The sequence below is a fragment of the Rhipicephalus sanguineus genome, chromosome 11, assembly GCF_013339695.2.
Source record: "Rhipicephalus sanguineus isolate Rsan-2018 chromosome 11, BIME_Rsan_1.4, whole genome shotgun sequence".
Taxonomy (NCBI): domain Eukaryota; kingdom Metazoa; phylum Arthropoda; class Arachnida; order Ixodida; family Ixodidae; genus Rhipicephalus; species Rhipicephalus sanguineus.
Genome location: NC_051186.1, coordinates 52,080,679 through 52,103,500, shown reverse-complemented (window position 1 = coordinate 52,103,500; position 22,822 = coordinate 52,080,679). Strand labels below are relative to the sequence as shown.

At 45.5% G+C, this 22,822-nt stretch overlaps 1 protein-coding gene across 1 annotated transcript in view; it reads right to left on the bottom strand.

Annotated features, from left to right (window-relative positions):
• The window catches only part of LOC119374800 (aarF domain-containing protein kinase 1-like), a 39,979-nt gene extending 22,912 nt beyond the window's left edge, over positions 1-17,067 (bottom strand). Inside the window, exons 1-5 of the mRNA XM_037644981.2 lie at positions 16,912-17,067; positions 13,967-14,050; positions 11,988-12,191; positions 5,359-5,520; positions 1,243-1,401 (exon numbers count right to left, since the gene is read on the bottom strand). Coding sequence (XP_037500909.1) covers positions 1,243-1,401; positions 5,359-5,520; positions 11,988-12,191; positions 13,967-14,050; positions 16,912-17,040 — 738 coding nt within the window. The 5' untranslated portion in view covers positions 17,041-17,067. The remainder of the gene's footprint in view (positions 1-1,242; positions 1,402-5,358; positions 5,521-11,987; positions 12,192-13,966; positions 14,051-16,911) is intronic.
• Between the last annotated feature and the right edge of the window lie 5,755 nt (positions 17,068-22,822).

Sequence of the window (22,822 nt, the reverse complement as noted above, 5' to 3'; positions counted from 1 at the left end):
AGCTTTGGCAGTATGTCAAAGCGATGTCACAAGTTTCAAGGTACCTAAATTAAATTAGGGTCATTGTGGCTCTGTAAACACTGTACAGTAGAATCCCGCTGATACGTTTTTGAAGGGACCGTAGGAAATAAACGTAAGAGACGGGAAACGTAAGAGCCGAAAACCAGGAAAAACGACAAAATATTTAGTGGTACAGAATTTTATTTCAATTCTTACGAGAAGCACGAAAATTGGCGCGCTCAGCCGCGATCTAGTCGATGGATAGAAACGCGGAGCTTAGGACGGCCTCATCCACAGAAATGTAATCAACGTATGTGATTTTTTTAACACCAACAGCTGTAGGCATGAAAGAACTAAGCACACGTAATCACGACCGGCGCGGCGAGTCCGACCGCGAACCGCACGCACGACCATGCGAGCTCCAACCAGCTCGAACTCCTCCCGTTCTCCGACAAATAACGATGATGATGAGTCTACGCCAACGCGATGGCAGAAGTGAATGCCAATCTCGAAGACCTTGCTTTCGCAAGCAATTACGTCATACACATCATGTTTGTGCAATACAAATCTCAAAGGCTATGCTTTTGTCAATAGTAAATGCCAATCTCGAAGGCATTGCTTTCGCGAGCAGTTATGTCATAGATGCCATCTTTGCAATTTGAATCTCGAAGGCCATGCTTTTGTTTGCATCAATTGAAAGATTCTGTTGCTTGCGCCTCTCATGCGGTTAATATTACGGTCAAACGAGGCCAAGCTGCGTGAAAATGCACCATGGCCACTCTCTTTGGTAGTCACTCGGTCGGCTTCGAGCGCACTTCGCAACGTATCATACGGGAACGGTCCGACAGTTACGACGTCACGTAACAGCGGGGTTCCCAATACATTGTATCCTATGGGAGCTATGCCGGGACCGGCGGAAAACGACGTAACAGCCGGGAAAACGCAGCAGTGAGGAACGTAACAGCGGGGTTCTACTGTATAAGCTTGTCAAGTTCAGCTCCTTAAACACTACGGTGTTCCACTTTAACGAGTAAAATATGATTCCTAACCCAAAGGCCACGGCATCACCTTTCCTCCACTGCTGCTCCTTTTTTTGTACTGCGAAGATTTCGTTCATGCTAAGAGAGTTTTCAACATACTAGCGTAGAGAAATGTAGTGTCAGAGTTGACTTGGCATAACCTCGAAGTGATGCAAGTCAAGCCAAGCATCCTTCTCTGATCAATCACATCATGGCCACCCACCTCGAGCCATGAGAAGTGGGAGAACATGCGGCGAACCCGCTCCGTGTTGTGTGCCTCGTTGACAAAGTCCAGCTCCAGAGGGAGGTTGCGCTTGGTCTCCTCTGCCAGCCACATGAGCGAGAACTCTGGGAATATCTTGGCCACAATGTTCACCAGCAGCTGTGAAAGGACCAGGCAGAAGAGCATTTCACACAGACATCTCTTTGCATCTCTGCCAACATTCTGAACACTGGGAATCTTTTAGCATGGCCTCCCCATGTGGGACTGCAAATTGCACCATGGAGATGCAGGGTAAGCATTGCCACCTTGACCCAACATCATACTCACCACATAAATGGCACACGTACACGGTCAGGAGCAGAGTGGCTACAAAGGACACTCTGACGGCAAAGGCACGCACACAATACAGCAAGTGTCCCCACACCGGCAATGTGAGCAGGCGTCGTACTCCATGCAACCGGGTAGCAGGTATTGCATTTCAATTATGGAAGAGTGCCAGTTTTAGCTCAACAGCAGATCGCTGCACAGATGTGAGCGACACACTTCAGGGAAAGTCAGATTAGACTTCCATCTGCCCTGCCGTCATTTCAGCTGCCGTGTGAAGGCTTGTGCGAATAGTAAATTTAAGGTTCAAAGCGAATTCAAAGCAAATAGTGATTTGGTCAAATAATTTCTAATCGAATTCGAATAGTATATATCACATATTATAAAGAAAAATGAGCATGTCTGTCATGACCCAACTAACCTGCACAATATTGTTTTTTTTTATTGAAACAAGGCATGTGCAAATGTCATTCTTTTTGGTTCAAAGGAAGTGGAAGCAACTTTGAATAGTAGCAGGATTTGACTTTCGGTAGAATGCAAGTGATAACCTGTAAAATATGTAGGGGTGTGCGAATATTCGAGTTTTGAATTCGAATCAAATAATACCTAATCGAATAACTTGATTTGACTTTCGAATAGCTAATATTGGAAGTTTCGAATAATTCGACAAGATGAATATCTAAAAACGACAAAGGCCAATCGTGAAACTTGGTTAGGGTGGGGTGGCTAAAACTAATGCCAACATCATTACAGTAGGCCTTTCATTAAAAGTTTCACCGATATCATGGTTCAAAGGCGAGGGCATGCTTATTTTAAACGATATTTCATTTCCGCATGTAAAAAAACACACATTACAAAACCGTCAAGCCCTACACAACTTCGCTTCCGAAACTAAGGAACGGGCTTCTGGCATAGTTCGGTCGCGTATACCGCAAGCGCCGTAAAACGTCCCGACTTTGGCCCTCGAAACCCTCAGTTATTGGCTTCTCATGTGAAAATTTGTTCACGCTGTGCAGTCGTCACTGCCACACCGCACCACTCGTTCAAAAACTCACATCGTTCCAGCGCGCAGTTACAATGCTGCTGTGAACGGGCGCCCGACGATTTTTGGGCCCGGAGCACTCATGATGATGAAGCACAACATTACCGTTTCTAGATGAGCCGTACACACTGTAACAACACGGCGAGAGAGCCTGAAGCCAGCTCACGGGGGACACCTTGTGTTTCTGCAGGAAAATTTTTATTCTTTCGGTAGCCGTCACCACGTTATGTGTTCGAGGACATGAGTAGGTTTCATTTCTTGGTTCATTCTTTCAATTTTCAATACAATCTATTGTATTTGATATTCAATATTTTCGGCCACTATTCGGCACTATTCGATTCGAATTCGATTCCAGATCAAATTTCACTATTCGCACACCCCTAAAAATATGTTGTTTTAAAATTTACTACTTAGAGCATATAAGCCGGTATAACAAGCTTTTAAACTTAAAAAATAAAGAATCGATGTGAGGACAGTATGTTCATTTAACCCTGAAGTGGGGCTTTGCGGCAGTGCGAATTTTTCCTGGAAAGGTGTATTCATGGTACAGCACCCCTCCACTGGAGTGAAACCACCTTTACAGGGGGCGGGGGGATTACATGCGGACTAATATACACCTATTCGTTCATTTCGAATACTTCGAAATTTCCAAGAAATTAAATTCTAATCTAAGCGACTTTGAATAGTTTAATATTCGTGAGAATATTCAAAGTGCTCAAATATTCACACAAGCCTAGCTGTGTGTGGTCCCTGTCACAGTTTCGATACGTTTCTCCGCAGTACCGCCGCGTGCTATCGCATGGCTGTGCGAGAGAGCCGGAATTTTTTCCACAATAAGTTGAAATGGAAAAAAAGGCCTTTAAATAAGTATAGTGAGCAACATTTACTGTGTAATCACATTTATTTCTGTTGGCAGCAACGTCACGAGAGCAAATATACTCTGCGGTTACTGAGAACAACCATACCACCACACTACCAAGTTCAATGCATAGTTATGCTGTGTTCCTGGCAACTAGCAATGTTATTCACAAAGAAATATGCATGACGCATTCATTACTTTCCTTCTCCGTTTCAGCCTTATTTCCCATGCAACAGGAGCACTTTTTTTTTTATCAAGCTTTATTCTGTGGCCCTTTTATCCAGGATACATTGTACTTTTGCATTCCATAAATAAAGGTAATAAGGCAAGCGCCAAGAATGTTACCTAAAGTATATTTAAGTCTTTGGAAAGAGGAACGGCTCTGTGTAAACATTCCATTGCATTCTGCTATCTCAATTCCAAGTGACAAGGTTTTTCCCACAAACAGATTTCGCTGCAGCACACAGAGAGTGAGCGCTTACTTTCAGCACATGTCTGGCGATTAACTTTTCTGCATAATAATTTGTAACGAGCGCATTACCAGAAGTCTTTTGAACAATCCGCAGCCTAGCGAAATGCGGTTTCATTATATTTTAAAAGAGTGTTTTGCAACTTTTTAACACTGCTCAGACCACTTACAACGTAACTGCTTACAGTGCAAGAACAGTTAAAATGCAGTCTCTCCACACTAGCACAATTTACCCTCTCATAGGAATCCATGTTTAAGCATACCGCTTATCCGCAGCCCTCACAATGAAGGACTGCTTATAACGCAGCTGCCAGAAAATCCAGCCAACAAGTGAGACAGCAAGCGAGAGGCCAGAACTCGCGTCGGCACCCATGCTAGAGCATAGACGTCAGTTTTATCACAACGACGTGCACACTGTGATGTAATGATGTGCATAACATAAGCAGCAGCTGTCGGCGTATTTGTAGAGGTGTGTGAATATTTTCAATTTTTGAATATCAGTCAAATATTGCATTTCTAATGTTCGTATTCAATTCGAAAACTGTCTATTCGAAAAGTTTCGAATATTCGAAGTGACTTGAATATTCTATCTTTCTGAATATTCAGTCGTATGTGTTACTGAAAAGAAGTTTCGATTTTGCGCCTTTAAGGTAAGTGCATCAGTGGTCAACCAGTGATTACTACGACTTCAGCGCGAGTGTGGCGATGCCTACACGGATCAGCACTGGATACACAAGAGGCGGGAGGACGGCTACCGATGAATGCGTTGCAGCACTTCTCCACGACAAACCTATCGACGGAAAGCAACTTAAAGAAACCAACTTATGAACTGCCCGCTCAGCAGTGCATGTGTCTTTAGCGCTCCTGTACAAACATACATGCACGCATTCACGAAAGCCGCACAAGCCTTCCATGCGTTGTGCCACTATGTCAGCCATAGTAATTGTTGTAGTTCTGAAATGATTCGGTGGTAGCGCACAATAGCGTGGCAGCTGGCTCAGCATGTTTTGCACATGTGCAGCCTTTGACAAAAAAGGTCGTTTTAGATATGGTGCGATGCAGCTTATAGTGTGGATCTTCCCGACTGTGGTGACATACATTATAAGAGTTCTATACTATACACACATATTTCACAATAGATTCAATATTTGGAGACAATTTTTTGCCTCACTCATATTGCATTCGTATTCAAGATATTCAATATCCACACACCCCTACCTGACAGACGACTGACTTGATGACTGCTGAAACTGCCTGCTTTGCAGTACGTGCTTTATCGGTGAATTGACAGAATACCATTTCAAAGGCCTTCAAAATGCCTGTGTGACAGTGGCATGCCTTACGGACACACGAGCTTGATTCTCCTGGACCGTACTGCTCTGCACAGCACAGATTCTCAAGCTAAACTGTTGACGCACCCACCTCCATGGTGGCCATGTCGACGAGGGAGTTCCCCAGCACGGAAGGGTGCTGCACCTTGACGGCCACCGTTTCACCCGTAGTGCGCAGGGTGGCACGGTGGACCTGAGCCAGGGACGCTGCCCCGATTGGTTGCTCGGAGAATGAAGAGAACACCTCCTCCGGCTGTCTTGCAGAGCACAAGAGAACAGAAGGGTCAGGGGAGGAGGGACAGTCACGAATTAAAAATGCACTGCACGTACACATGCTAAACACTCAATAATTCAAACTCTGACGTCTCAGACTTACTTTATGCCATGGTCTTTCATCTGACTGCGGTGTCAACCCTGCCTATTTTTATCCCCTTTATGGAGAAGTTAGCTCTGGCCTCCAGAGGACAGCTACAATAGTATCATCAAAATGTGAGAACAGAATTTCATGCATTACCTTTTGCCCTATCGCACGCAGGTTGACTTGGCAATGGGAGTAAAATTTTTCGGACTCGTTTCGCAACGAACAACCAGATGATAATTACAAGCAATGCTGCCAAGCCAGACACCTACGCTGGGCTGTGCTCCACGGTTAAAGTGTCACAGGGGCATTTTTCATAGTGATCAGGGCTAATTCGGTTGAAATTTCAAGATCGCAATGAAGAATGGTCACTGCTTCACCGTCGAAACTAATCCGCATCGAGTTTGGCACAGGCGTTAGCGAAATCACAATCTTGGAGCCAAATCGCAATGCACACGTTGCAATCAGGGCCTGATCGCAATTTGATCGCAATTAATAGTGGCTACGTACCAGAACCTGATCCAAATCAAGCATCTGGATCAACCCTGATTGCAAATAAAAGTGCCCGTGTGACGCTGGCATAACTTTCAGTCTGTCACTGCGCGTGAAAGTTGCTCTACCTGCTCGCCATCCACTTCTATTTCTCGGCAGCAGTGTGGCGCCTGGCTAGTGGTAGTGACAAACTTCAGGTGACAGCAACAAGTTCTTGCCGAGATTCGTTACCAGCAACGGAAGTTGGGTTTACAAACACAACACTCAGCCGAATTTGCCCAGCAAGAAGTGCAAAAGGGAAGACAAAACAAAGATAAAAGAAAGCATGCAAGAACAACCCAAAATTCAATCATTCTGGTGGTCTTTTTCTGACTCGCATGAAATTGTGCACCGAACTTTGTATTTAAAGGCAAACAAATTCAACATACACCTCACTGGCTGGGTAAAACCCTATGAAAGAATTACTCTGCGCACCAGGTTTATTGAAATAATAACCCCAATATTCTGAGGCCAATTTGGCCTCTTCTTCAAAGCTGACTATTTAGAAAGCCACCAGAGACAGTGGTTTTAATCAAGTGATAGACTTGTGCAAAAGTCAAATCATAGTCTTGCACAAAAAAGGCAACACAGGACAATGATTGCTCAACAACGCTGTCTCTGGTGCCTTCCAGAATAGTCACCTTTAAAGAAGAGCCTGAAGTGACCTGAAAATGTTCGGGCTTACTTGGCTGCTGAGTCATCTCTTACTGTGAGTCTGTACCATAATAATTGGAGTACAGGCCAAATTAAAAAAAAAACTGCAATGAAAATTTGACCTCCGTCCATCTAGCAGTCACTGACAGAAAAACTACAGGGGTCCAGCAACTATGGGCAATGCAACTTAAGTCGACCACCCCAATCGCCACAACCTCCACCAGCGTCACTTTGCTCACTACCAGCCTTGTGCCTTAGGACAAGCACATATTGTGTTTTCGTTGCTCTCTAGTGAACCTCTTTAGGCTGTTGGCCACTTCTTTTTTCTATTTTGTGAAAATGAGTGGAGGCTAATAACAGTTCATAATAGCGTTCAAGAAAATAGCAATCGAGTTCATAGAGGCACATGAAAATCTGGCACCACAACGAGAGTTCTGATCGTCTGGGAAAAGCATTTGCAACTGGTGGATGCAGAAGAATCACATCATGACATGCAGCAATCAGAAGAAAACTTCATTTGAGCCCACACTACAGAGTATCCGCACCTAGACGAAGGTTGCTCAGTTTATTTGGGAAATGAGTAGAGCTGTGCGAATAGCAAAATTTTGGGTGCAAAGTGAATATTTCATGAAGTGTCAGTGCGAATTAAATCAAATATTTTTCGAATATTTCTCGAATATTTTTCTAATACTTAAAAGCAAAATTGCAGAAGAAAAAGTTGGAGAGGATTCCTAAGCCTATTGCTATGAGATAGCAACATGAAAGTGTCTCTTTTCGCTAGGTTGATGAAGCGCGAGTGGGTGGCGTTTCATAGTTGTCTTATTAAGAATTGTATTTACGTACACGATTTGGTGCAACCAAAGTGTTGTCGACAACACTTTACACGTGATAGGCAAAGATGCCATTTCCTCAGCCTCTCCTCCTCTTTCGACTTCTGTGGAAGCCCAACTGATGTGGTGGCCAAGGGTGTGCTCCCTTCAAGTCCGGAGTTCCAAATCTGCCTCGTAGACGTCAATATATAAGAACATCTAAAATTTTGGAGGCTAAAAAGCTTCAGCGTCCGATATCTTGGACTTCCTGCCAAAATTTCAGGTCCAAAACAGCATTAATTGAGCTCCCACCTCTGCCCCATCTTTCATCTCCATGTTGGAACCGGCGTTTTCTTGAGTTAATACATTTGCGACCGTAGCAGAGCTTGAAAGGCAGCTTTGCCGTAATACGGGGGTGTGATGAGGTGAAGCACACTGAAAGTCTAGGCACCACTCCCAATCTGACGTTGACCTTCGTTCACAAGTTCTTGACTCAACAAACGTTTGCTATTCATGTGGCGGGAAACGCAACCAGCACCTTTCACTCAAAACGGGGAGTGCCACAAGGATCAGTACTCGCACCATTGCTCTTCAACCTGGCAATGCTACCCCTCAGATGGGCTCTGGCAGCGATCTCGGACATGTATTACATTATATACGCCGACGATATTACAGTGTGGAGTGCTCACAACGACCTCCAACGACAGGAATCGGCCTTACAAGAAGCCCTTAACACAGCCGACGAGTGGTGCAGATGCATAGGATTGACCCTCTCAACAGACAAGACTCTCTACATGTCGGTTGCCAACAGCTGGGGCCGGCAATGACTTGTAAACATGCCTATTCAGCTGATATTATCTGGATGTCCTCTTACGCCAGCTCCCCAGCTATGTATATTAGGCATTGTCATTACGGCAAATGGCTCTGCAAAAGCTTGGATTCGTGAAATTAAGCAACAAGCGCACTAGGTGCTCCATCTGATACGACGAATCAGCTCCAAGGCTGAAGGTGCCCGCACGAAGATTGCCCATTTACTTGTTCGAGCAATGCTGCAGCCTCATCTTATTTATTCGGCTCAATTTCAGCACCTTACAGTGAGAAATTGGGCCCATTTAGAATGCATCAACAGAGACGCGATGCACGTCGTTACCGGGCTTCCACAATGCACACCTTTCCCAATACTTCAGGAAGAGGTGCAACTAAACACCACCGACGAGTTGATTTATCAACGCCGGCAAGCAAGGGAACTCAAGCCATCATTTCTACCACCTGCTGCTGACTTAGCGGCCTATATGGGCAACCCGGTGTCTGTCTCACCACCTTCAATAGTAAGCCTTCCACCGTGGGATCACCGGCAACTAACGACCTATTGGTCACCTCCAAAATCCTGTCCCTCATCCAATGACTACTTTCCAGCGCCACATTGAAGAAGCAGATGCCGCGCTCCCGCCAGGCTCACTGGTGGCCTATACTGATGAGAGCTGCACTGACACGCAGGTGGTTACGTCAATCGTGGTGCCGGGGCACCAAAACCTGTCTGTCAATCGATTGTACCTCCTGAGAGTTCCGGTTCCATTGGTCAGTGCTGAACTTCTGGCCATATGGGACGCAACAAAGTTGGTGCGCGTGGCTTCTGCATCGTCGTCATCCTTTACTATAATACGCACCGACTCTACATCAGCCATAAAGGAACTCCGCAAGGTATATAACGCGCACACTTTCGCAGGTGACATACAGCGCATAACTGCACAGATGCCTGTCCAGATAAGAATACAGTGGATACCACGGGACACAATTTCTGCTCACATACAAGCTGACACCGCCACACACAGTAAGCTGCCACGTACTCTAGAAGCGCCTTTCCCGAGTGATCCCTGGGGTGAGTTCTTCCACCGCAAGGAGATTCTCTGCCACACCACACGAGATTTAATTCCACGTGTGGTTCAAACCTCCCAGGCGGGCTTACCCACCAGGAGGAGGTGGTGTTGCGGAGACTTCGTGTGGGGGGGAGGCACTTACTCCGTCGGTCACATATGCCTGGCCACAACATCTGCATGGACCATTTGGGGATACTTGCCCATTCTGTACCACTGAAGCGTCCGCGGCTACAATCAAGCACCTGTTGTGGACACGCCCTGGCCTGAACCAGATACGGCCGCGCTACCTGAGAACAGTGGGCCTTCATCCGACGAGACCACCTGATTATGATTTGTGGCTCTATGGGCCCCACCATACAGTACTGTTGATGTATATAGCGGAAACCGGCCTCTATCTGTATATTTAACTATGTATGCTGTTGGGCAAACTCTCTCAAAAAAAAGAAAAACTGTCTCTTGGCTAAGTTCGACCGCAACGGAGCTTGAAAGGCAGCTTTGCTGCAGTACGAGAGTGTAATGAGGTGAAGCATATTGAAAATGTGAAGGGGTCAGTTTCAATCGGACGTTGACTGTATTTGTCTTTGAGAAGTTCGAATAGTAAAGTTCCAGTGCGAATCGAATCGAATAGTAAACACTATTAGAAAAATATTCAAAATTTCGAATACATTCGCACACCCCTAGAAATGAGTTCATGACTGCTACCGGTGACCTCAGAGAGCATCCAAATGAAAGGCATCGAGATAGTGCATGCCTTTGGACTTACCTAGGGTACAATTCAAGGGCTATCTATCATGACTGCAACATATTATGTGGATAACGCTTCAGCCCTTATTTTGGACTTTTTGCATGTGGATCCACTTTGTAAAATGCACAGTAAATAAATGACTTTTTCACTGTGAAGCATTTGTAATAGCATTGGTTTCACATAAGAGCACCTTTTGATGCTTCGGCCACTCCATGTACATTTTTTTTTTCCAATTTCATACTTTTAGTCACCTTGTATAGTGGCCCGACCAACAGTCAACGTCCGATTTTTCGGACTCCTTAGGGACTGCGAAATTGTCTGAAAAATTGGACAGTCTAAAAAAACGAATTCCCGCTTTTCTATTCCACTCAAGTGGTTAAATCACCACAGCCACGTCTGAAATAGCTTCAGTACCTCCCAGTACACTTATCAGGAATTTTGGTGCACGCCCAGGCTCTTGTGAATACACTCATGCCGCAAACCCCACTTAACTACATGCCAATTGCCAATTGCAAATTTGATGGGCGCCGCCGATACCAGCAAAGCGCGGAATAAATTATGGCTCTCCCGCATGGAGCATTTGGAAAGGATGATGCAGAACACAAAGGCTGTGGCGGAAGAGCGAATGACTCGTCCGGCTTTCCATGATGTGTGTGCTCACATAAACGATGCGCTACTATAAGAAAACCTCCGCCGATACTCAACATTTGCTGCCACATGAAGCCAACTGTTCCTAGCTGTGTGCAGCACATCGCCAACTAAGCTGACATCACTGCCAGGGCACTTGCTGTACGTACGCATATGCTTTTCATACAAGCGTTCGTGATACCCACTCTGTTTCTGAGCGCACACGTGTGTGGCGATGGCGAGCTGCTTTCTGTCATGAAAGCAACACGTCTGTGCGGCGCACTTAGCAGTCTCACACGAAGAGGCAGCATGAATGGCGGTGCGGCGTGTTTGTGTTATCACCTGTTAAATGTGAGCAGTATGCTTACAACTGCGCTAGGCCACATGCGGTACCGAGCAGTTAGCCGATGATGTTTATCGTAAGGGTTGTCAGTGATTAGGTCGTACTGGCGCATTTCTCGCCTGCCACCGTCATGCCTCCGTGCATTTCCGGTGCTTATTTGTAAAAACATCGCCGTACTGCACCGTGACAAAGGCCCCTTCAAATTTTTTATATGCTTCCCCCAGTAATGCTTTGGCATTGCTGCAAAGCTGACTTTTAGACTGCTACAACTGCAAACAGATCAGCTCACGAAAGCGCTGGTTCAAGCCTACGAGATTATAGACACGGCATAGGTGGGAGGTTCAATTAATTCCGTTTTGGAGCTGTAATTTGGGCGGAAAGTTCGAAAAATCAGATGCCGAAAAGTTTCAGTGCCTGAAATTTTCGATGTTCTTAAGCAACTGACGCCTGAAAGTGTCCGAATTTTCAACCATGTCCGAAAAATTGGCAGTTTACTGTATATACCATTGTTTACGGTATGTAGCTGGCAGTCAAAGTGTTAGCGTAGGCTTTCATGTGCAGGTCCTAAAGTGCCTGAAAAATCACGCAAGCTGCATGCTACCATATTTGCCAATAGAGGGGCACTGGCTCCACAACAATGCCCCTGCACACTGTGCATTGATGGTCAATGACTGCCCTGTTCGTAGGTCACCACTCCAACAGCCAGGAAGCCCATCCAAGAGCCTTAGCTAGTCTAGCAGACCTGCCCTAGTAGTGTGAGAAGAGGGTTCCCTCACGTCTTGCCCGAGGTCCTCGCGGAGCACCTGGAGGATGTTGTGGAGCGGAGAGGCCGGTGCTTTGCTGTGAAGCACCCTCAGGGTGCGGACGTACTCTTCGGGCAGCAGGTAGTCCAGGGCACCCACATGCTGACCCACTTTGATGAAGACGCCCCCATTGATGCAGCACAGCTGAAGCAGCCGCTCTGCCGATCGCTGGTGCACCTGTAACCACACGTGTCAGCTGTAGCAAGCTTAGTTTTGCGATCAAACATTTCGCAGAACTTTGAGGCAAACCAAACGTTGCGTATACACCACGTGTCAAAAGGGCAACCAAATTTAACAATGATTCAACTTGGAATCAAATGCATACAATCTCTCTCGCAAGCCTTGCTGAGGACACAGTTGGCAAAGCACACTATTTTTCAACTCAACGAAGAACGAATACCTGACAAAGATGGAACAGAAGCCCCATGAAAGGCTTCACGATTAATGAAAACCAAGAAATAGAATGCATGCTGATAAAGCATTTTAAGTTATAGTGAACGTTGAAGCATAAAAGCAAGTTTTATAAAAATGACATCATTAGATTTTTAAGAAAATTTACTACCCTTTCTAAAAATTTACTTCCCAGAAGAGCGTAAAACTCTTACAGCTGTAGAAGACTGTAATGCCAATAATATGAATAGTGAATATTACAACATTATGTTAGATATAGATTGGTGGAAAAAATTAAGATCTTGAAGTTCTTCTCTTATAAACAAGCGCCAAAAATATGTTTATCAACAAATGATGCCTGTGCAAAACCAAATGTTTTTATCTGCCATTTTAAAAAGAGAACATAATCAATAAACATGCCAATTTAAGTATAATCAAGTCAGTAGTTCATGAGAAAACTCCCATTGCTGCCTATTTAAAACTTTATAGTAATTTGTACAAAAAAAAAAAAAAGACTAGAGATGCTACAGCAATATTTCTGTCTGACAGGCATCCCCATTCAGGATATAAGATTAAACTTCATGTATATTGACAGACACAGTATCATGGTTGCATAAATATAATGAGACTTTTTTACAGTGAAGATGTTTACTTCTAGCTGATGCGTGCCCAGAGGAGGACTTGGCCGGCTTGCATCATATGTGGACAAAATTGGCAATAATATATAGAAAATAATGAAGTGGGGATGGCGCAGTTGGCAGAATGTGCTGACGCTACGGCACTTGCCTCGTGGTAGTGTGGTGGCGCAGCTGCACTATACTGCACTCTACTTATATTTTTCGCTGAAAACCGCAAATTTTTGGGTGTCTGTGTCATGGCCCCTTTAACTAGCATGCAGCACAGTCCAACAGTCATGACTTGCAGGCAGAGGAACGTTCACCGCAAGACCATGCATGCGCCTGTGGTGATATCGGCTAACCATAAGAAGGGTCCACCGAGCGCGCAAACGAGAAGTCTTGGGCAAAGGCACCGTGTAACCACCTTATTACAGGCCTGTGAGCATCTTAATGCGGTGAAAGAGCACCAGGGAGAAGAGAGCTTCAGTGGAGAGGGTGCCTGAGGGCCATCACATAGGCCAATCAAGGCTTGTCCCAATGATGTGTGCTAGCATGGCAACCCAATGACAGAAGGGAGAAGCACGGTTTTGTGCATGAAAGTCAGTCTGGGGAGTGAGCTGAGTCCATCTTGTTGCATCTATGCGGCGGTTCCCAACGATTAAGCTGGCTCGAGACTGGCGCAACGTGCGAACTGAGGGATAAGGTGCAAAAGGGAAGCACCTCCATCCCCACTACATTCATTACAGTGATGTTCCTTGCACTACAACTTCTCATCTCTTCACAACAGGCTGATGGTACTTAACGAACCTGTACTGATTAAAAAAAAGTACAGAGAGCTATCCTACAAACTTGACTATACTTTTCAATGAAATCTGGAATGACTTTTGACTTGTGAATTGACAGATTTAAGTGCACTCTGAGAGAGTTCATGACTGAAGTTCTCACCTCTGAACGTGCCTTGGCATACTCCTCAGAGTCCTGGTCCATTCCCAGGGTGGCCAACTTGTAGTCGCATGCTATCCTGGACACCTGTGGACATGAGAGGCAGCACAAAATGAGAACATCATGCCATTTCATAAGGACAAAATTTGTGGCCTGATGAACCACGCTCGTTGAAGAGCTTGGACAACAGGGAACCCGTCAAGGAAGAAAAAATAAATGTGAAATGCTACACAATGACACAAATACTGGAGCCACAAACAGCTAAGTAAATATTATACTAATTATACTAAAGTAGGGGTGCGCAAATTACACTAAAATATATTATACTAAAGTAGGGGTGCGCAAATAGTTAAATTTCGTATGGAATCGAATCTGAATAAAATACTGAATAATGTGCACATATGGAACCATTGATCGCTGATGGAAATGCTGCTGTTCTAATTAGCGGCGGTACTCCAGACAGCAAACTGCCACAATTTGTTTGGGGGCCAAGGGTAGTTAATCCTTTGAGATGCTATGTGCACAATTGTATACACCACTTGTTTTTGCTGTTTGTATCGACTAGGGGCTAAGGAAGAGCAAGATACATTGAACTTTAGATGAATTTAACCGCCTGCATAATAAATTTGTCTTCCTTTAACTTCATTTTGCAGCATACTGTTGCATATGATCAATATGCTGAAGGCACTACCATGTTCGACGAGTCATTTGACGCGCCGCTTCCCTCAAGCCATGTCAAAACTATAATTTTTCTTTGCCCGAAATGGACATAACCGAAAGCAAATTTGCACTGTATTTTTATCCTGGGATTTCATTCTGTTTATGCAAAAACAAAGTATGAACGACTTGACAATAAATAGATGTTTAATTACAATTCAGTTAGGATAAATTATTATAACACATATAAATGAATGACATTATTTTTTATGTAATAGAATACTGAGTGCCTCGAAATAACGTTGTATCAATTTGATGCATTTACAGGCAGTTCTTCATAGGTGGCATCTGAAAGGGTTAATGGAAGAGCTTCTCTTCTTGGATCTATGGTGCATTTTTTTTTAGGGCTGCATGCTCCATGCGTGCTTGATCGCCATTCATAAAACTTTTGGTGCTCGTTCACAACAGCATTCAAGAGGGCTACTTTTCTCCATGCCGAAGAACTAACAATTGCGCAGCGGGACGCAAGTTTTGAGCTTTTGAAGGAGTGGTACGGCAGTGATGGCTGTACCGTGACCAAATTTTTCACGTCATGCGATACCCAGCGCAGATGTTCTACCAGTCCAAAAGAGTGGAACTACTGGCGATGTACTTCAAAGTCAGCAGGGCCTAGGCATGAAGTTATGAAGACAGCTGGCTTGATGATAACTCTAGTCCGGACGAATAGTCAGTCCACCAACTGCGCTAATAAATTTACATTGTGGAATGCGCTTGCATATATGGTTTTTTTGTTTTTTTTTTTATCTGCAGGAAAAACACATAGCCTTCTTTCGGATAAACATGCATCAGGGTGAGTTTTAGCTACCCTAACCAAGTCACAACACTGGCTGCATTCCTGATATTCGTTGTGTCGAATTACTGATAAATACGAATGCTGTAAATTCGAAAGTCAAATAGAATTATTCCATTAGGTATCATTGAATTCGAATTCGAAACTTAGATATTCGAGTACCCCTATGTGAAGCCATAGTAAATCACACCTACATTTAATGAAGTACATTCTTCAACAAATAATTCGATCATGCAACCCATGTTTGTGGTTCGACAATAATCCAGATGACATCACAAGAAAGAAATGCAGCCACACAAGCAATGTAAAGTGTAGGGCAAATAACCAGTGATTTTTGGAGCTACCATATGGGTGTCAAGGGCAGAACAGCACAGTCAAGGCTTCGATGACATAATCTTAGAGAATACTCCTCAGTGCTACAGGAAGGAACAAAAGAAGTAAAACATAAATGTACAAGCGCCATCACCATCTCCATTGCATTCTGTGACGTCTCACTTTGTCACTTCCCAAAATAAGCTTCGATAAGTTTCGTCAATATCTCCATCACACTATTAGCCTAGTGATCTCCAATTAGGCTTGCATTGTAACAGCTGGCATTTCCCTATGCCTGGAAGTTTTTCAATTTGACCTGCACTAGCAGCATAGTGGTGATGGTGTTGTACTACTGAGCTCAGCTTTGTGGGTTTGATCTCGGCTATATTCCAATGGCCATATTCCAATATTACAATGCAATGCATTCCAGTGAATGCATTCCAATATTCCAATGGGCACATTCATATATTCCAGTACAATATATTCCAATGACCACATTCGTATATTTCAGTGCAACATATTCCAATGGCCATATTCCCACATTTCAATACTGCATTAGGTCCATGTTAAGAACCCCTGGTCAAGATCGGTACTACCTTAACATGACATTGTGGTCTCAGCATGTAAAAGCCCCTCACTCATTAGTATTCATGAATATTACAGTCCTGTACGGGAACCCTCCAGGAGTGGATAACAATGGATGCATAAACTCACTAGTAGCTGGCTCACAACGCGTGATTTCGAAAAGGAAGAGAATTAGAGACAAAGTGCCAATGCATAACAAACAACAGACACAATTACAGCTGTGCCAAGAAATAATTTATTACATTAGACATCCATACCCAGTTATTGCTCACAAAGACATCACTAGTGGTGCTTATAAAATGCATCTACTGATGTAGATTTCACAGAAACAGTGGAGAGGGAATTCCCCTATTTGATAGCTCTAGACTGCTCCTACTTAACTGAATTTTTAACACCATTTACCAGTTCTCAGTCATCCTCAACTGCACTTTCTGCTCCTAGGTGCCTACTCTGGAACAAACTATCTATGCATGCATTATGCAATCAGTTTACAGAAGTGCTGTAAGTGCAAGCCAACGTGAGTTTCCATGAAGTCTTCACTCACAGTGGCTGCAGCCCGTCCAAAGCGCACAATGCCAATGTTGGAGACATCCCACTGGTTGTTGCGCAATGCCAGGTAGGTGGCACCACTGGTGCCAGCCAGGGCACCCAGCTGAAGGAATCGACGCAACATGGCTAGATCCCGCTGCAAATGGTGACACCAAAAGGCAGCAACCTAAATAATAATACACATAATACAAGCTTTTAATAAAAATCTTATGACATAAATTCACTTGTCGTCATTGTGCGCGAACTCTACAGTGACGAGGAAGTACTTTGCCACTGCTACAGTTACTTTGAAAAGCTTATCCAACAACACACTCAACTGTGCTATCAACTCTTGACGCAGCTGTTTACATGGAAAAGTTGTAGGGCGTCACAATTTACGGCATGTGCATATTTTAGAAACCCAAGGAGTCGCATGTAATTTCAGATGTTCATCATGGAATTCCGATGCCCAGAGAGTGCAAGAAAGCAGGCCACACAGTTACACTAGACAGAAATGCCCCACGATGATAAGCGATTAGGTTTGAATGGAATTGCATGCCAGCAGTATTTTGTTGAAAAAATCAGCAAGTCTTCTCAGCCATCCCAGTACACTGCCTTGCTAATGGGTGTAGTGTTTCACACTTGTTTGTTTCTTCTGGATTGTGCACAAGAAAAGTGCCGCTTTCACTTTTTCTTTCACTGCACTGCGCAAAACACAGGGGCAGCCATTGTGATGCTTTTTCTGGTCCAACAGGGGAATGAGTGCTTTGCACCTATTCATACTTTGAGAAACAGATAGACAGCATAGATAGCACACGTTCCACATAACAAATAAGTGGTTCATTTGAGTATATCAGATTAGGTCACATACCTAATCATTTTTGTGTGATGAGACTGCACTGCAAATGATATTCATTAAAATTTCATCACCTCTATTTCATGGGGACATTTCCATCTGATGTAACAGTTATGGGAGCGCGTGGCGGCTGCGAGTGCTCATAGAATTAAGAAGAGAACGATGATCGCAGGCGCACTCGTGGCACGTGGCAGCCGCTGGCAGCAGGCAGTCGCGGCCAGGGCTTGGAAGAGTAAAGATGCACCCCTTTGTGTCTCAGCCTCATCTCTGAGGGGTTCAGGGCCAGCCGCTGCCCAGAACACTACACAGTGCAGACACCTTTCCTACACTTCCAGCGCCCTCGATACAGATATTGCCTGCATCTGGGCCTTAAACACATTGATTGATTGATTGATTGATTGATTGGCTGACTGATTGATTGATTGATTGGTTGATTGATTGATTGATTGATTGATTGATTGATTGATTGATTGATTGATTGATTGATTGATTGATTGATTGATTGATTGATTGATTGATATGTAAACACACACTTGCCCCCTTTTGTTCTGCCAAGTGCCAAGGGCAGTTGGATCTCCTTAGTGCAGACATGACACTAAGTACTATACGGAATCACAAGGATGCCTAAAGAGGCTTCAACGATGAGATGTTTCTCCTTTTTAAAAAAAAGAATTCTGCAGATCCCACGCGTTGTGGGAATTGGTATCATGCGAAGCAGTCAGCGAGTACTTACATGCTGTATTTTATGGCTTCGAGCCAAGCGTTACAAGGTGGATCGACATGTTTTTGTAAGTGTAGCAGCTGTGTGCCCATCGTGGGCTTACCAGGCACATCAACACTGGCGTTTAAAGGGTAAATTATGGTGCAACGTAACGTCGGCCCTCACGTTAGAGTACCTACATCAGTATTATCAAAACTAAGTGCATTTTATGGTGCAATCATGTGAATATCATATGTAACTTTCGTTAATGTATTCCTACGGGTCAAGCAATGCTTCAATATAGCTTGCTGAATCATAGGAACACCAATGTAATGTATATTAGACTGCTATAAAAGTGGAGCCAACACTGGAACCACAGACATTAATCTGATATAACATTCCCACTGCTACCCGTTCCAGTGCTACACTGACTAATAAACCCGTTTCTTTCTATTTACCACATAGAAAAAATAACAGTGCACTGTTCTACTGCCTATTAAAAACAACATAATGGACAGGCAGCTATTGAAGTAATTTATTAAAAGAAACGACAAAATTTTTTCATCAGTATACATCCGAAAGATTGGAAAATAGTCTCAAAAATACATCAAAAAATGAAAAAATATTTTTCCATTGCGAGACATTTCTGTGGCGATCAACTTAAAAGGAAAATTGACACAACACTGTTAGCCACACCTTTGTGATGGGTGAACGTCGCTGCCCTTAAAACTACTGAAGATATACTGGCAGGCATCGCGAAACGCTTGGCAATTTACTAGTGCAATATTTATTCATACAATCCAACTACGGCTTCAGCATTTGGGAGATACGGATACGTTTGCTCTTGCTATTCTTTCCTGCAATCAACTCAGATGCCGCCTGTCTGCCAGCTCCGAACAAATGAGCCCAGCACAATCGTCGCGAAAGGACAGTAATCTACGTGGCTTTATCACTAAACAATGTTGCTCGATTATGCTCTTTGTTACGACGTCCCCGCAATGTTGACAGCCCGAGGCACGATGCTGCGAGAGGGAAGTCAGCACGAAATTCAGATAACTCGCACCTCTCAACCTTCACATTTAAGAGGAAGCAGCACGTTCCTTTTGGCCTGGCTAGTGCAGCTTGTAAAGCACCAGAACATGTGAACACAAGACGAAGAAAAGAGCCACAAGACAGATTGACCTGCCTTGTGGTTCTTTTCTTCGTCCTACGTATGCACCATTCAATGTTCTAAAAGAAAATCTCCGCTTTAGGACCTTTTATCGTTGAAGGTTGGCTCAGGTACTGGGGTAGTCGTCGTAGCTTCGTCAGAATCTGAAAAGGCAAACGCATCGCTGACGGCCAAGATTTCTTCGATGTATGCAATTGTCGTACCCCTGCTTAGGTGCCTGTATTCTTGGCTGAAGTTCGTTAGCATCACGCTTCCTTTTTCTTCATGCAACCGAGCAATGCCCCTTGCGACGCAAATGTCACGGTCTAGTAGCAAACGCTGATCGCTCTCGATGACACCTTCGATGTCTTCAGCTTTTTCGGTGCTGACGGGAATTATGACGCTGGAGCGAGGCGGGATGGTTACTTGATCCTCGAGCACGTTCAGGGCATGGTGACATGGATTCATATCCGGCGGTGTTGTTTTGTCCGATGATAGGGTTATCGACTTGGTTCTTAAGTCGATGACGGCGCCGTGATCGTTTAAGAAATCCATGCCAAGTATGACGTCCCTGGAGCAGTGTTGCAAGATTACGAAACTCGCAGTATACGTGCGATTATTGATTGTTACTCTTGCTGTGCAGACTCCAGATGGCGTTATTAGATGGCCTCCAGCGGTACGGATTTCGGGGCCTTCCCAAGCAGTCTTAACTTTCTTCAACTTCGTGGCGAAAGGCCCACTGATGACGCAATTGTCGGCTCCAGTGTCGACGAGAGCGGTGACGTTGTGGCCATCAATGAGAACATCGAGGTCGCTAGTTCGTCGTCTTTGCGTTGCGGCGTCGGGTCACGGCTGCGTTGGTTTGTTCCGCTGCTTCGACGTTGCGTCGTCAGGTCTTCCTCGGGCTGTGAAGTTTCGACGTCAGGGCTTCGTTCGGCTTGCGGCATGTTCTTTAGATTCTGTTGCGGCGTTGTCGTTGGCGGCGGAGGATCTTCGGTAGTTCGTCGTACAGCAACCGCACCTCCATCGGTTGCTGCCCTTAGTTTTCTGGATACGGGCTAGGTGACCGGCCCCGGTTTGGGCCAGTGTACTGCCGGCGGTGCGGTGACATGTAGTGGCCGGGCGACGGCGAGCGGGAAGGTCGTCGTTCTTGCCACTGAGTTCCAGTGAGGTAGTCGTCGATGTCGCGAGGCCGTTCGCCTGGCTGCGGGCGCGGCGCGTTAACGGCGAATCCGCGTAGCCCCATCTGTCGGTACTGGCATCGGCGGTACGTGTGGCCGGCTCCCCGCAGTGGTAGCAGAGCGGGCGGTTATCAGGGGCGCGCCAAACGTCGGTCTTCCTCGGCGTGTATTGCTGGCCGGCTGGCGGGCGGTATGACGTCGGTGATGGCGGCGGTGGTGCCTCGCGGCGTCTTGGCGTGGTCGAGAAGGGGGGGCGTTGCGTCGGGCTGCAGCAGCATAGCTCATTGCTTGCAGCTGCGGCTGCGCTGACTCAGGGACGCCCAGGGACTGCTGGATTTCCTGTCGGACGATGTCTGCGATCGAGGCATCTTGAGCCTGGCACGACGGGAACATTCGACGAAGTTCTTCGCGCACTACGGCCCTTATTGTCTCGCGCAGATCGTCGGAGCCGATAGCTTGAACCGCTGTGCTATCTTGGGTCAAGCGGCGGTTGTATTGCCGGGTGCGCATTTCCAACGTGCTCTCGATTGTTGTGGCAGACAAATTCCTGGACTGTCTTGGGTGGGTTCCGCATGAGCCCAGCGAAGAGCTCTTGCCTTACTCCTCGCATGAGGAAACGGACCTTCTTCTCCTCGGTCATGTTAGGGTTGGTGTGGCGGAAGAGTCTGGCCATTTCTTCCGCGAAGATTGTCACTTTTTCATTCGGGAGCTGGACCCGTGTCTCCAGTAAAGCGGCGGCCCTTTCTTTTCGCACGACGCTTGTGAACGCTACGAGGAAGCTGGTCCGGAAGATGTCCCATCGTTGTCAGCGTAGACTCCCTGTTCTCGAACCACGTCCTGGCGCTGTCTTCCAAAGCGAAGTATACGTAGCGTAACTTGTCGCTGAGGTCCCAGTTGTTGAAGGCCGCAGTCCTCTCGTACGACTCGAGCCACGTTTCTGGGTCCTCACATGATGATCCCCGAAAGATCGGCGGCTCCCTTGGCTGCTGCATCATGATCGCGGGCAGTGGCGCAGTGTCTGTCATCGTTGCCGCAGTCGTGGTCCTGGCCTTTCTGTTCCGAGTGTTGTCGGGTAGAGGCCCGTACTCCGGTGCTAGGCCTTGTTGCCTACGGCTAGCTCACTGGTCGTGGTTGGCATCGATGTCTTCTCCGCGCTGGGGGCTGGGTTCACGGCTTGACAGGGGCGTCCGGATCATGAAGGAACAGCACCGCCACCAGATGTCACGTGGTCGTGACGTCGACGAAGCCAGCAGTCAGCACGTTAGAGATGACACTCTTTATTAGGCCGAACTTGTGGCCGGGAAAATGAAACTCCAGCTCCAGCAATAAACTGATAGCGGCGAACAGAGCGTCGACCGTCGATCAACTGACAAGTGGTCAAGCGCGTCGGCTTTTATACAGGCGCTATCAAACTTTCCAGCGATATCGCTGGTGGCGGCGTTATCTCTAGACAAAGCTGGGACATTCGCGTGCGGCGCGCAATCCTAACAAAACGATCTACTACAATCGGGAAGCTTCTCGAACCCTGCTTCGCGGACAGCGTCGAGCGTTGATAACCGTCCTTGCTGGTCAAAGCCTAATACATCAAAATAAAACAATAAGTGGGCGTGGCAATATGATACACATATGCAGAATTTGATGTTTGAAAATGAGCGAATGCATCAAAAGAAGCTAGTGGAAACAGACATCTCTTATACTGAAAATGTAAAGATCATAACTGCTCATGAGAAAAGATACATTACCTAGAGTGCATACGTCTTTGGCATATGTTCCAAGACAGGGTGGCAAGCTCAAATATATTGGAGCCAACAAGGTGGAATTTGCATCATACCTATCAATCACTGAATGCAAGCTTTGTGCACTTTGGTTTACTTAAAGGCAGCTTGGGAAACACAAGCTTTTCAAACTGCAAAAGCTTGAGAAAATAAATCCCCTTTTTTTCCCCGAACATGATTTTCTGTTGCTGGTGAGTATGTAAGTTGTACCATTTGCCTTTGTTTTCACCGCATTCTTGGTTATCAGCATGCCTACAGCTTGGCC